General features: G+C 32.7%; 2 protein-coding genes across 4 annotated transcripts in view; both read right to left on the reverse strand.

The window, feature by feature from the left end:
- Positions 1 to 1,333: 1,333 nt before the first annotated feature.
- On the reverse strand, positions 1,334 to 7,566 carry LOC139526268 (fibrinogen-like protein 1). Its single transcript, XM_071321400.1, has 5 exons — positions 7,326 to 7,566; positions 6,912 to 7,192; positions 4,245 to 4,341; positions 3,750 to 3,914; positions 1,334 to 1,599 (listed from the first exon to the last, which is right to left on the reverse strand). The coding sequence occupies exons 1-5, from the start codon at positions 7,564 to 7,566 to the stop codon at positions 1,334 to 1,336; spliced, it is 1,050 nt and encodes a 349-aa protein (XP_071177501.1).
- A 6,044-nt stretch (positions 7,567 to 13,610) lies between these two features.
- Positions 13,611 to 15,869, reverse strand: part of LOC139527335 (sorting nexin-14-like) — a 50,124-nt gene continuing 47,865 nt past the window's right edge. For all 3 annotated transcript variants that reach the window (XM_071322722.1, XM_071322721.1, XM_071322720.1), the window contains one exon: positions 13,611 to 15,216. In XM_071322722.1, the coding sequence (XP_071178823.1) occupies positions 15,157 to 15,216 (60 nt within the window). In that variant the 3' untranslated portion in view covers positions 13,611 to 15,156. The remainder of the gene's footprint in view (positions 15,217 to 15,869) is intronic.

Consider the following 15,869-nt stretch of genomic DNA (forward strand, 5'->3'; position numbering starts at 1 on the left):
TGAGTCGACATTAATTTTGAATGCAAAAAATGCTGTATGAGATCAGTGTGAGCAAGGTATTTTGAACATTGTGCCTTTATGACACTTTATGATTGTGTATTCAATCTTCATACTTGATGGTCCCTCATAATAATTTAAGAACAGATACAACACATTTGTTAATAAAATCAATACACAAACAACAATATGCTCAAAGATAAGTCACTATATTTTATGAATTCACTCGCGGGAAGAAACAAGTTCTGAATATGTGATGAGAGTTTTTTTTATTTGAATTATTACAAAATTATCATAATTTCTTATCTATTTCTTTATTGTAAATAATGAATTTTACTAAGGATTCTTTTAATCTCCGAGTTTTCGACACAACCTAGTTCGACCCTACGAGGTTTGATTAACAAGTTGACCTTAGATTGAATTTAAAGAAATTATATGTCCTGTTTTGTTTCAAAGCTTTTCAATTTTTTGTTTCTTATACATTCCTGCCTTTTATATATTCGGACTTGAGCTTTCGTGATGAATTTAAACCAAGTAAGGAAAGCGCTTCGGAAGCATGAAATTCATTATGAGTCGTTTCCATATTTTACATCCTTTCGACGATTTACCACATGTCAGGTTTGTGGTGGTTTTTTTTAATTCAGGAACAACGTGAAAGGATATATATTTATTTTTGTAATTTCAGTCAAGTGTGTACTGAGAGATGTATGACGTATCTGTGAAACAAATTCATAGCATTTTGAAACACAAAGTGATTAAGGGTTTCCGCTATGTACATTCTGAAAGATGTCAATGCAAAAATGACGCAGATTAACAAAAAATAATTTGTTATACTGAAGCAAAAAAATAAAGTTAAAAAGCAAAATTACTATGATAAAACAAAACGTAGTCTTAAGTAGAATATTTTTTTTAGGATAAAAAAGAAAATCAAATATAAAAAAAACCAATAGAACAACAAAATGAAAAAGAAAATTCATACGGTATTCAATAAAAACAACTGGCAATCATTGATATCACGACGATCTTAATCGGAGTCGTAAAACATTGTTAAAATATTTCATCAAAGATACCAGGCTTACAATTTTGTACATAATGTGACTAAAAAATCAATATTAAGTTTTAATTTGTCATGATTAACAAAACAATTTCAATAGCTAATTGTAACCTGGATTTGTTTTCTCTCAATCGATTTATGATTTTTGACAAGCGGTATACTACTGTTGCCGTTATTTATTTATCATTGAAACTACGTAAAACAATTAAATAAAATAAGTTTTTCTTTTCTTCTCCAAAGAGCTCACTCTTTCGTGTATCAATTGGTCACATATAAAAAGGTTTAAGCTTGTTTTATTTTCATCGATACATTCCTGAGAGAATATTGTGAGAGTTTCCAGGCTTCCCAGTATATCCCGTCACTGGCAATCACTCCACCGTTGTAATACTTCCCATTCAGGTTGCCCTTAGTACACCAATTAAACCACCAGCCAGCATATTCTGTCGTTCCACAATTTATAAAGGATGATCCATCATTATCCCTATCCCATGTTGAGAACCCATATCCATTTGGTTGATATGTTGCCTTTTGTGCAATCAGGCTGTCTCCTGTAATAAAGAAGTACAGTAAAATCAAATATAACTTAACAGATATAATACTCTTTCTAAATCTTACTTCACCAGAAACCTTTAAACAAATGAAGTCTTGATGGCAAAGCCTTGCTAATAGTAAAACAAAGATCGTTAGACTGTTAACACATAGATTGTTAGGTTGAAGACACAAAATGCCGGTGCGGTCTTCTCGGATTAAAGATAATAAAAATGTGTAGGTTTTTTTTTCTGTCGTAGGATGGTGGTTTGTTTTAACCTTCAGGCACCCACCTATATACGTTGACCGCCGTTATATATCTAAGATTGTTGAAAGAGGCGTTAAACACCAACAATCAAATAAACAAGTGAAAGCAGAACAGGTTTTACCATATAAATACCTCATCAGGAGATATGAAAAAAATTATGTTTTGATTGATTGTTTATTTAAATTTTTTTCACACCACTTTTCAGCACTCTTGTGCTATTTCGTCCATGTCATTTTTGTATCGAGGCAGCCGGAATGCTAAGAAAGAAACCTTTGATAAGAAACTGATAAAAGAGGGACGAAAGATACCAAAGGGACAGTCAAACTCATAAATCTAAAACAAAATGACAACGACATGGCTAAGAATGAAAAAGACAAACAAACAACAGCACACATGACACAACATAGAAAACTAAAGAATAAACAACGCGAACCCCACCAAAAAACTAGGGGTAATAATCCTAGTCATTTAGGATTAGAGTCGAACCCGAACCTGCCATGTTGCTGATTCGAACAAACACCAGGCTAGTGATCCCCAGTTCGACTACTCAAACCACTTGGACGTTTTAGCCCTGAGAGGGATGTTACTGTGAACACGATCTTTAAATATAGCAATTGTTGGTGATTTAGCTTGACTATTGCATTGTGTGATGATATATTTTATGTTTTATTTAGGTACTATAAAGAGGGGTGAAAGTTACTAGCGTGACATTCAAACTCATAAGTCGAAAACAAATGGACAATATAATGGCGAAAAATGAAAAGGACAAACAAAAAACAATAGTAAACAAAACATAACATAGAACATTAAAGTCTGCGCAACACAAACACCACCAGCTGCTGCAATAGAGCTACTAAGAAATTCAAAGATCAAAATTAGAAAAATATCACATATGTCGCAAATTTCCAGATATGAGGCAGATTTAACTGTATCTGTTGTATCCTTTATTCCAAGTTCGATGGGATATAAATGTTCAACAAAGTCACCAAATTTTGAATTATTTAGTGAGAGAACATCAACTATATAGCAAAAAGAAAAAAATAAAGGTTACTGGTTACTTCTTTTCTTTCTGCCAAAGAGCCAAAGAGTTTCCTGTGTGAAGTCGGCAAAAAGAAGTCACAATTGATTCCAATTGGGATGACGATTTTTTTTTATGAAAAGCACGTTCTCAAAACGTAACAAATATTTTGTCGATCAAAAAATCAAGCATCTTGATAATGTCAGTTTCAGGGAATTCATTGTTTGACTCAGAGTGGTTTTTTTTACAAAGTATAATTTATCCTTCCCTTAGACAAGATAAGTGTATCTACGATGGCCATTTTGTTTTATGAAACAAACCAACTTTTTCAATTTTTTTCTTTAGTTTGGAGTGGGGAATACTTGTGAAAAGTGTAGAAAAGTCGCATAGTTTAATGCTATTGCAAGATAAAAAGAGTCTAAGATTGTACATACTTTTTTTGGTATCCACATCTGATTCTGATGTTTTTTTTGCTCGTGTAAGATCAGAGAATTAAACAAAAAGTTAAATTACAAAAATACCGAGCTCAGAGGAAAATTCTAAACAGAAATTCCCTAAGCAAATTTTAAATTAAAGTATCAAATATATCAAAAGGCTTGAAAACAACTGTCATATTCCTGAATTGGGACAGACATTTTCCTACGTAGAAAATGATGAGTAAGCCTGGTTTTATAGCTAGGTATACCCCACACTTGTATGACAGTCGCATAAAATTCGCAAATGTTTGTGAATCAATGTTTTGATTTTTTTTTTGGTTTGTGGAAGCAAAATAAATGAGTTTTTTTACGTATATTACATAAACTAACACATCACTAAGTAGATTGGGTCACGATGAGATCTGAACATAACAAGAATTAAATAAACGACATGATAACAATATTTACCAGCATTTCCATTGTAATTTGCAATAGTGAGTACATAGTTTGTAGCTTCATTGCCTACGTCAAACGTATTGTATTCAGCATACCGCATCTCACCGTTCCAGTCTCCTAGATCAATTCGTAGTTTGTAGTTCCCTGTAGATAGGATCTTATGTAAATTGTCATTCCCTGCAAATACAAAACATTTACTAACATACTGTGCTACATGTTATCTATCGTTTTTACAGCACAAACATGGAAATGAAGATTGGCATGTGTGTATGGTAAATATACCAGGTTTCACCAGTGCACCAAAACACAACGTTGAAAACTTAAGTCGGAGCTATGCGAACTCCATCAAATACTGGGGGTGAAATCAAATCAATTAAATGATGACTATGTATCGCCTCAGCGCGAGAACTTCAAATTCAATGTTCGAAACATTTATGTGAATGCCAAGCTTTAACTATCGTAAAAAATAGTACTTAAATTCCTGTAAAGTCTTTTTTAAATACATACCTAACCAGTATTCCGAATTTACATTCCCAAATCCCTGTTTATATTCCTGCCAAGTCCTGTAGAAATCTGTTGAACCGTCTATTCTTCTTTGAAACACCTTTACATAACATATTGAAAATTAATTCTTACACATTTGTCTAACATGTTGGTCCATCCAAGCCACAATTTATAAAAGAAAATCATTATAGGTCAGCTTATGGTCTTCAACACAGACCCTAGGCTCACACTGAACAGCAAACGATAAAGGGCCCAAAAAAGATTTAAACATAAATTACTTTTCGTTAATGATGATGCCAGAAATAGAAAATTAATACAAAAGAAAACTCAAATTTTATACAAAAAAAATCAATTGTAATATTGTATACTGTTTTACCTTTGGTAACTATTATGGCAATAAAAACAGGTTAAACTTATGATGAGGATTGTAACATTGTATATCATAACGACAAAATCATTTATTTATTTTTATTTCTTTTGGGGAAGGAGGGGGTAAGGACGATTGTAAGTGTTAGACATGCTGGCAGTTTAAATTATGGTTAAAGGAGAGGTGAATTCAATGCACATATTTTTTTTCATTTTGATACAAACATGGTGTATCAATTGATTGAGTTTTATACACTTCTAGTAAACCTTACAAATGAAATGCTATATTCATATGTCAATTACATACTAAAATTCTCCTCGTGTCTGACAATACAAATATCTATGTGAACTACGACATTAACTTTAAAAATAGGAAACACTTAACATTTAAAATGGTTTGAAGGGTAAGCAATTGCTGTGTACAATTTTTGATGATAAAACTTAGAAATGTTCATTACTTCTTAAACGTGATGCTTGATCTTTGCATACAGAAGATATATTCCATGATATGAAATTATTTCCAAAATTTAGGAACAGTTAATTTTCATAACACTATTTCCGCATTTTCGTACCAGCTACTTGACTGATGATACCCTGGGGACGTGCAGTCCACGAGCAAAGGCATCGACCCAGTGGTAGTAATAACTTGAACGATTCCAATTTTGCTGCACCAAATACTTATTTCCACAATTCTTGAGTGATTCTCGAAGCCAAAATATTTTCAAATTCAAAAATTTAAATTTCGTATTTTGCTACAAACAAGAGTTGATGTTACTATTGTTCGACTTTTTTCTGGATGTTTTGTTTACTGTTCTTTGTAAATTTGATTATTCATTGTACCGTAGTATTTTCTTAAATTATGTTTTTATTGTCCTCTATAGATCCAATCCTTTTTTATTCTTATTATTGGGTTTGTAAAAGGGGGAGGTTTGACAAGGATTTTGAATCCCTTTTTAAAATGTTTTTGAATTATGGATGACAGATTATGTAAGTAGTGATAAATACTGTTACAAATTGTAGAAACATGTGACTATGTGGAACGCATCTATCCCATCGAATTGGAGATAAAGGATACTACAGATACAGTTAAGTCGGCTTCATATCTTGACTTACATCTAGAAATTGACAATGAGGGTCGGTTGAAAACAAAACTTTACGACAAAAGAGATGATTTCAGCTTTCCAATTGTGAACTTTCCATTTCTAAGTAGCAACATTCCAGCAGCACCTGCATACGGGGTATATATCTCCCAATTGATACGATATTCCCGTGCTTGCATTTCCTATCATGATTTTCTTGATAGAGGGTTACTGCTCACAAGGAAGCTATTAAACCAAGAGTTCCAAATGGTGCAGTTGAAATCATCCCTTCGTAAATTTTACGGACGCCATCACGAGTTGGTTGACCGTTATGGAATAACCGTTTCACAAATGATATCGGATATGTTCCTTACGTCGTAACTACAATCCCCTTCCCTTTCATGAATGTGACCTACCGAATTAGACTATTTACCGGATTTGTAATCACATAAGCAACACGACGGGTGCCACATGTGGAGCAGGATCTGCTTACCCTTCCGGAGCACCTGAGATCACCCCTAGTTTTTGGTGGGGTTCGTGTTGTTTATTCTATAGTTTTCTATGTTGTGTCATGTGTATTATTGTTTTTCTGTTTGTCTTTTTCATTTTTAGCCATGGCGTTGTCAGTTTGTTTTAAATTTATGAGTTTGACTGTCCCTTTGGTATCTTTCGTCCCTCTTTCTTTAACTAAACAGACGTTTGATCTGATTAAAACTTGAAAATAATACGGTCAATTCTAGCACTTCGTTTAACTTCCTATCAAAATATCAGATTTCTTCAATTATTTAAATAAAAAATAAATGTTCATGATTGTCAAACAAGTATGATGTTATAATCGTTATCTTATAATACCGAGATATAATTTGTGATGTGTCATGGACAAGTTATCAACAACATTATATTGACATACTACACTATGAGTGGCCAATTTTAAATAGTTATTTGCAGAATAAAATATGTGTTTATAATAAGAAAAATTGACAACACGTTTAATAATTTCTTGCATCCGAAACGCTTTTCTGGATTAACCTTCATCAGGAACGCTCAAAGCCAACATTTGAAATCCGAAGATGTTTAAGTACCGAAAACCGTTGAAGAGCTATATGTCAAAAATACCTTAATTAAATAGCCAAAATAAAAAGAAATAAAAAAATAAAAAATAAAAAAATAAATTAAATAGCCAAGAATTGTTTCGTAATAAACTATAAAATGTAAAATGTATTACCGTCCATTTATCAGAACCTGTCACTTCGCAGTATACATCGAGAGGTTGATTGGCAACATATATTGTGTAAACACCACTAGCACTTCCATCAGAAACACCCCTACAATCCGGTCCGTTGCTTGTTGGATTTTGTCTTGTTAGTTTTTCCATTGTTGTGTCATGGTTGGTTGTTCGTTTGCTTGTTGAGACACTGAAAGTGGCCCTTTCGCTCGTCATGGCAATCTTTGTTGTCTTTTCGCTTGTGATTTCAGAGACTGTTGTTTCGTAATCTTCAGTTTCATCTATGATATAAAACAAGAATGTGAAATTGAGTAAGACAATTATGCAGTATGAACTCTTGTGAAAATAAAAAAAACAATCGAAGAATTTGTGTCTTTTGCGTATAACTTATTTCGAAATTCCGTGTTTACTTACATGTAACTTTTCTTACGAACGTTGCATTCTGTGATGGAACACATTCAGGAAAACAAGCATGGTATAGAAAACATTCTCCAGTTTGTTTATCAAAACCAGAAGAACAACATGATTGACGATGCATACACAACGCGGCACATATTACACCAGATTTCACTTTTTGGACTTCAACAGATGAATAGTTTAAAGAACAATTCTTTGAAGGCTCGTCTGCTACAAAACGTTGAGTTTTGATATCCATTCCGTAGGAAAGTGTGAATATTACACTGCAAATGTATAACCTTAAAGCATCAGCCATGATGCTGGACTTAGCTGGAACTGATATTATCACATTTTTTTAGTCAATATTTTTGTCGTGATAGTAACTAAAATTCACGTTGGAAACTTTTGATGATATTGTCGGTGTTTATTGACAATTGGTTTGTTTTAAACACAGGCATTATACTTGGTGTAGTTCGATAGTGTATTGTAATATTTTGACTAGAATATAAATACATACCTTGGCAACTAAAATGTTTTCCTGTTGCGGAAAATGTATAACAGAATAAGATCTCAAAACCCTTTTCATATTTGTATATAAAGGAAACAATATTTCTATATGTGGAAATTCTTTTTTGTCCGGTAAGAACATTGTCAATCTACTACACAATACATTCTTAATTTCAAAGAATAGTTATCCGACATCAAATTGATCACTAAGATAAAATAAATATGTGACACAATAAAAAAAATAAACAATATAATTTGAATTGCATACGTACAAAGCGCCTTTTTGTGTTTCCTTGTTATATTGGACGCAGCTCTGTACATATACATCCCATTATTGTTCTATGGTAAATTTTTTGTATTCTTGTCTTTCAATTTTGCTTATGTGATTTGTCTTGATGGCTTTTTAAATTTCTTTGTTACATATGACGTGGCTCTTTACTTAAACATCCCGTTATTGTACGATAGTAAAATTTTAGATTCTTGTCTTTCATTTTTGATAATGTGCTTTGTTTATAAACGTTTTAGTGTTTCTTTGTTACATATTTGTTTGTTTTTATAGTGATCGAAATTTTTACCTATTATGTCTGTTTGTTTTATTCACACATCATTGTCATTATAATGAAATTTTATGCGACAGTTTGACAAGTTAGAGGTTAAGCTAGTTATAAAACCAGCTTTAATCAACTATTTTCTACAAAAGAAAATACCTGTACCAAGCATGGAATATGACATTTGAAATCCATTCTTTTGATGTGTTTGAAATTTTCAATTTGCCCTTTGAATACGGACTTCACGTTTTGGAATTTCCTCAGAGTAATTTTGTTATTTACTTTTTATATAAAGATACAAATATAATAAAAAATAAATCTCTGGATTACAATCCTTCAAAGTAATGGTCTCGTGATAATTAATATCTATATGCTAATTAATAATTTTGATATATCTTATATGAATATTGATGCGACTGTTTTACAAGTGAGAGGTTTAGCGCTATAAAACCAGGTTCAATCCACCATTTTCTACCTTAAGAAATGCCTGTACGAAGTCAGGAAAATGACAATTATTTTCCTTTCGTTTGATGTGTTTTTACTTTTGATTATGGACTTTCCGTTTTGAATTTTCCTCGGATTTCAGTACTTTTGTGATTTTACTTTTTTTTATACATTTACAGGACACAATATCCTTGAGATAATGTTCCTCCGTGAATTTTCCATTATGTACATCTTTATATGTTTGTTCAAACGTGTACGTGCTAGGTATTTATGATTTTATTAACAATTGTAAGATTCTACTTTTTACCTTTCTTATTTCACTTTGCCAAACCGACATAGAAAACAATGTATGAGCTATTACCATCGACTTCAGTCTTCGTAACAAACAAAATCTCCTCTGAAACTTTTGCACATCAAACAAACGGAAAACAACTGTTATACTCCTGACTTGTTACAGGCATTTTCAAATGTAGGAAATGGTGGATTAAACCTTGTTTTATAGCTTGCTAAACCTCTTTTTTATATAGAAGAGGTAGAAATAGCATTATTAACGTACTGTCAACTTTGATAATATTGTACTTCAATTCTCATGGTAGTAATTGACATTACAAGACAACTTTTTTTCATATTTTGAGAATACAGTGTATCCGGGGGGGGGGTAATACTAAGGTGTCAGATTAGGCAGGTTACGCTTATTGAACTATAAAGGTGCCTGTTTTTATCATGAATAAGGTTTCTAGTTACGTGGTTAAGTCGGATACTAGTATATTCTTGTTCAAACTGCAAATAATTATAGATGCAATAAAAACTGCTTACTAGTATTGTTGATTTATTAGCCTTTAACCCGAAAACAAACAAAAAAAGAAAGAAACTGTGATAGCAAAAATTAAATGAAGGCAGTTTGTATTCAACATTATTAGCAATGTTGCATTTCATCATTTTATGCAAAAATACTAGGTTATCAATACAGGCTTCTTGGAGCCTTGGTGTTTGTTGTAGGGGGGACAGAAAATCAATTTGAGATTGTGCAACTCAATACAATGATCCTTTTACTTTAATACTGCCTATGATATTCTTATAATAAGTTAATCTGTAATTCTCCTAACAGAAATGGTTAATTCTACGTGATGTCAAAACATAAGACAATGAAAGTGTTTAAGATTAAGGTTTTAAAGATGTTTTTGTCAAGGATTTAATTAAATGTTTCAATTGACAGTTTTGAGCTGTTCCTCATGTTTATGAAGCATTAATTCGTCAGATATCCATAATTATATTATACTGAATTTTGTCTTTAAAATCTCGTCTATTCATTGAAATCATCAAAAGGTTACCCCTGCTTTATCATTTAATGTGATATTTTAACATTGTGTAAGAGATCAAATTGAAAAGAAGTTGGAGCGACAAATTAACTGTCTTGGTATGTAGCATCATTTTATTTAATAGTGTCACGTATAGGGCAACTACTGTGTTACCTGTGTTATCCGACACACTTGGGGACCTGGATAAAATGTCGGATTAAGCAGGGTGTTGGAATACTCAGGTTTTTTTCTGCAAGGATAGTATGTTTTGGGACCAGAAAAACGTGTCGGTTAAACCAGGATGTTGGAATTCTCAGGTTTCGGATAAGGCAGGTCACACTGTAACTGAAAATCCCTATCTGTTCAACCAAATTTTCACAGCTTTCTATATATTTTACCTTCTGTTTAACTTCAGAGAAAGCAGATATATCCTGATTCGTACAAATATCATTTTTCTACATCACAATTTTCAACATAACTTTAAATTCTTATAAGAAAGAAGAGGTCTTCTGAATAGAGGTACATGTACCACTAGAAAATAGCATTTGGTTTCCTAGAAATCTTAAATTAGTATACTATGCAAATTAATCATTAATGTTGAATGCAAACTCATAGACAAGTAAATTTTGGCTCAAAATGGTCTTAAAATATTTCTCTTTCACCAAAAGTCTGATTCCTGCAAATCTGTTGGTTAGTTTAAGTAAACAATGACATCAAATGCACTATTCCTTGTCCGAATAGGCCTATTTTTACTTTTGAATTGGAGGGAGTAATTGGTGGTCTGACACCATCAGAAATCATAATTTACACTTAGTCAAAATGACATTATTAAAATAAGGGCATAAGCAGAACTAGATGTGTCAAAGCGACACGAATGGCCCCATCCCAAAAAGTTGAAAAATCTGCAATTTCAATATAAACACATGTGGACACAAACATGATGGTAGTCTCACATATTAAAAATCAGCACAAAATCTGGAGAGAAAAACTTATTTATCAAAGTCCAAAACCCGTAATTTCAGCGAAAATAAGCGGAGCGGAACGAAACTTAAGCTTGACCTATAACTCATCACGGTTAACTCACATACCAAAAATCAGCCCAATATCTGAAAGCGTTTAGAAAAAAGGCCGTATAACTGAGGTTTTCAACAATTTTTCAAAGTCCAAAGCCCGTAATTTCGGCAAAAATTAGTGGAGCGGGACGAAACTTAAACTTGATCTTGAATTATTATTGTTATGTCAGGTCTGCCTAAATGTCTGTGTTTACGGATTTTTGACAAAACGGTGACCTAGATTTTACAGACTAGTCTCCTATCGGCCATATTATACCTCTTTGTGTTCCTATACCACCTATGCATGAATTTACGATAATAGTTTATACCTACAATGACTAACAGTTACGTAGTGGCCATCAAAAGATGCCCACCCCCACCTGATTTTGTCTACTTTTCACGTTTTTCCGATTTTGAACTCTTAAACAGCTTTCAAAGTGCCATATTTTCATAAACAGACGTCTGAGAAGAGTTTATTGACCATGAACTGCTTGGTGGAAGTCCCTGCTATCCTGACAGTTCAGGTTGGGCAGTTCAAAAAAGGTATGGAGGGTCATACGGGCCATCAAATAATGGTTGTCGCCATCACGCCTACAGGCGGGATTTGGGGTTAAAGGGTTAAACAATTTCATCATTTTTTTAAAATTTGACTTCTGTTGGTTTTGAGGGTCGTTTTGTGGTGTAAACTGACCAAAACACTCTTTAGAGGTTGAAAATCGGGAAAAAAATATTTTTAGTTTAAACAATTTCATCAATTTTTTTTAATTCGACTTCTGTTGGTTTTGAGGGTCGTTTTGGGGTGTAAAACTGACCAAAACACTCTTTAGAGGTTGAAAATCGGGAAAAAAATATTTTTAGTTTAACTCATTCGCCCCCAAGAGGTTTCTGGAAAATCAGGCATTTTCGAAAATTTGCAATCATATGCAAATTATATGCAAATTAGCAGACTCTTGATGCTGTAGCTGATGCTCATCTATTAAACTATATATTGAGATTTGGGGACGGATGGCATGGGTGGGGGGTGGGGTGGGGGGTGGAAGATTTTCTCGTGGGTTTGAACCCACCCCCACTGTAAAATTGTCATTTTCCGTCTATTTTCCGATTTTAAAACGACCTTGAGAGGTGAACATTGACCAGACTGTGTTTCTTTGTCATTCAAGTCTTACCCTATAGATACAGCAGTCCGTTTATGCTAACTGGGAGTTTATGGGACTTAAGTGTCTTGCTGGCGAATTATCATTGTTAAGTCAGGTCTGCCTAAATGTCTGTTTTTACGGATTTTTGACAAAACGGTGACCTAGATTTTACAGACTAGTCTCCTATCGGCCATATTATACCTCTTTGTGTTCCTATACCACCTATGCATGAATTTACGATAATAGTTTATACCTACAATGACTACCAGTTACGTAGTGGCCATCAAAAGATGCCCACCCCCACCTGATTTTGTCTGCTTTTCACGTTTTTCCGATTTTGAACTCTTAAACAGCTTTCAAAGTGCCATATTTTCATAAACAGACGTCTGAGAAGAGTTTATTGACCATGAACTGCTTGGTGGAAGTCCCTGCTATCCTGACAGTTCAGGTTGGGCAGTTCAAAAAAGGCATGGAGTATCATATGGGCCATCAAATAATGGTTGTCACCATCACGCCTACAGGCGGGATTGGGGGTTAAAGGGTTAAGTATTTAGATCTATAACTATTTGCGGTTTGGACAAGAATATATCCGACTTTACCGTTTAACTAGAAACTTTTTTCATGATAAAAACAGGCAACTTTATAGTTTAATTTAGCTAATATTTGACACTTGGGACTGCTAATGGTAGTGTCAAATAATTATTTTTTGTCATTTATTTCTCCTACTGTTGTGCTGTATTTATGCATCCATTATGAAGGGTAAGTCCCGAGATGTTATGGAGGCACAAAATTTAAAAAAAAAAGTATTTCCTTAACAGATCACATTGACAATATGCATTAAGTATTTCCAGACATAACAAAGATCTTTCTGTGTTTTGACAACTTTTCAGGGATTTGAGGTACTGACTGTGTTGTATAGTTTGTATGGTTTGTATGGAATTGTATTTACTGTGACCAAGCTGCTGAACCAACACCTAGAACGGTTTGTGCTGGTAGAGTTCCCTTATTAATAAGTGGATACCAAATGGTATGTAGGGTTGTAAAAAAAAATCAAATACATTGACAACAACACTTAAGTATAAACTGCATCTTTTAATGTCGACATGTTTCCCCGATTAGATGGGCATCATCAGGACCAAGTAATGTTATCTTGAGATGCTTAATTTTACTTTACCAAATACCTCCTTTATATGTTCAAATGATGTTTGAAAATATAAGTGTTCTACAAGAGAAAGAACGGTTGATGATTGTAAGAATTTGTAATTAATTAACCCAGACCTAAATATCTTCCATGAAACCATAATAGGAAATAAAAAACCCAGATACAAGATATTTTATTAACAAATTTAACAATAAAAATGTATTACCAAATCTCACATAGTTTAAACAATAACAACTAATACAATTATACACACTGTGGCAGCTAAAAACATGTTTTTTCATTTGATAAATAACCAGTTCAATCTAGATCCCAAATATCTGTACTTTTTTTTTACCATAAACTACATTAATCAACAAAAAATAATACTCACTAATCAAAAGATCATGATTTTTTTCTCTATTTTATAGCTATCTTTACGCTTAGCAGTCAGCATATTGTGTCTAAATTTCAACCTAAAGTTATTGTCTTATTTTTTTTTCAGGAAGAAAAATGTACTTTGGTGACAAGCAAATGATATCTTGCAAAAGAGATGCAAAGATTAGACTAGCTTCCATGGAGAAATTTATAATAAATTCTTTTAGAAGAAACACTGGTCTGGTGTATAAAATTTAAAATCCAATGATTCCGTTTTTTTTAATACATTTATCATTTTTGTTGCTCTAAAATGAAAGGTAATGTAAGGTAAACTTTACTGAAACAGCAACCCAAACAGCACAAGTTATAAAAAAGACATATAAGACTACAATAAGGACTAGAATACTGGACACAGTCCAATATTGTATAAGAAAACACATGGCCATAACAGTGTGTCTATTCACGCATAGGTGGTAACCATGTATAATCGTTACAAAATCTGACATAACTTGTAGCTTGAAAAAAAAGCACTGTGACCCAGACTTTTGAATATATATAAAAAAAAAACATAAGATATAAGCTTTATTTTTCAAAAAATTTGAAATTTCAATTCATTCAAATTGAGAACCCCCTCCTCTCATCTATTATAATACTAAAATCACTTATTTAAGACAGTTTATTGCCAATAAAATTCTAAAATCTGCATTTATCAAATATAACATAAAATAACTACAACATATTACATGTTATTAATTCTCAAACATCATTATTTGTAAATTTGAAAGGTAAAAGTTACTGTTTTAGTGTTATCTAACTTCTCAGGTAAGCATCTTAAAAAAAGACAGTTTAACATGATCATTCTAGTGTTATCCAACTGCCTAGGCCAGTCATTAAATTTTCGACATTATAGATATAACATGATTTCAATACTTACTTTGATTATCTGCAAGAGACAGAATTTTCCCCAATATTTAGTGATATATATTTTCATTTAGAAATAATCAAAACTACATAATCCAAAGTCAATAAAAAAATTCAACCCAAAAAATGAATCCACATATGTCAACAAAAATATAATTTATCTTCCAAAAAAATAATTCAAATGTGTTTAATGATAAACATGCCCAAGACCTTTTTCTTTACATGTCAAAGATTGTAATTAAATTAAAAAAATACTGACAATAGCCAGTCTCAATACTTGGTGGTTTTCTAAATGTGACATTGACACATAAAGTTTGAATAAATCTTTTTGATTGCACATAAAGTAATCACATGAACACAACACTGATTGGTCAGTTTTGTCCTCTCAACACAACACTGATTGGTCAATTTCATCCATTGGTCTTTTTTATCCTCTCAATTCTGGGAACAGTTCTTGTATGAAAATATCAAGGAACACATAAGATAGCTGAAAGTAGAAAGAGATAATCATGAAGTCTGTGACAAAATAAAATCTACTGATTATACATTATAAAATTAAGAATGGAAATGGGGAATGTGTCAAAGAGACAACAACCTGACCAAATAAAAAACAACAGCAGAGGGTCACCAACAGGTCTTCAATGAAGCGAGAAATTCCCGCACCCGGAGGCGTCCTTCAGCTGGCCCCTAAACAAATATATACAAGTTCAGTGATAATGAACGCCATACTAACTTCCAAATTGTACACAAGAAACTAAAATTAAAATAATACAAGACTAACAAAGGCCAGAGGCTCCTGACTTGGGACAGGCGCAAAAATGCGGCGGGGTTAAACATGTTTGTGAGATCTCAACCCTCCCCCTATTATACTTACTTACTGTTAATTGTTCTCATTTTAAAGAGAACGGAACGAAAAATTTAACAAACTTTAAAAGGGAAATAACTCTTAAACAGTTAAAGTAATGCCATCAAAATTCAAACTGGATCTGTGTTTAGTGGTATTTATTTGCATTATGTATAAGTTTCAAACATTTGGAAACCAACTTTGGGACATACAGACAGACAGACAAGAGTAAAACTTAATGCCCCAAGTTCTCATCCTTCACATCTAAGAATAATTATTTTCTTATGAAATACTAA

Source organism: Mytilus edulis, chromosome 6 (assembly GCF_963676685.1).
Source record: "Mytilus edulis chromosome 6, xbMytEdul2.2, whole genome shotgun sequence".
Lineage (NCBI taxonomy): Eukaryota > Metazoa > Mollusca > Bivalvia > Mytilida > Mytilidae > Mytilus > Mytilus edulis.

Excerpts from the sequence above, each read along its gene's own strand:
- LOC139526268 (XM_071321400.1), bottom strand. The coding sequence starts at position 7,566 with ATGGATATCAAAACTCAACGTTTTGTAGCAGACGAGCCTTCAAAGAAT. Across the intron at positions 7,193-7,325 it reads GTTCGTAAGAAAAGTTACAT|ATGAAACTGAAGATTACGAA; the intron begins GTAAGTAAACAC and ends TTTATATCATAG. Across the intron at positions 1,600-3,749 it reads AAATTACAATGGAAATGCTG|GAGACAGCCTGATTGCACAA; the intron begins GTAAATATTGTT and ends TCTTTATTACAG.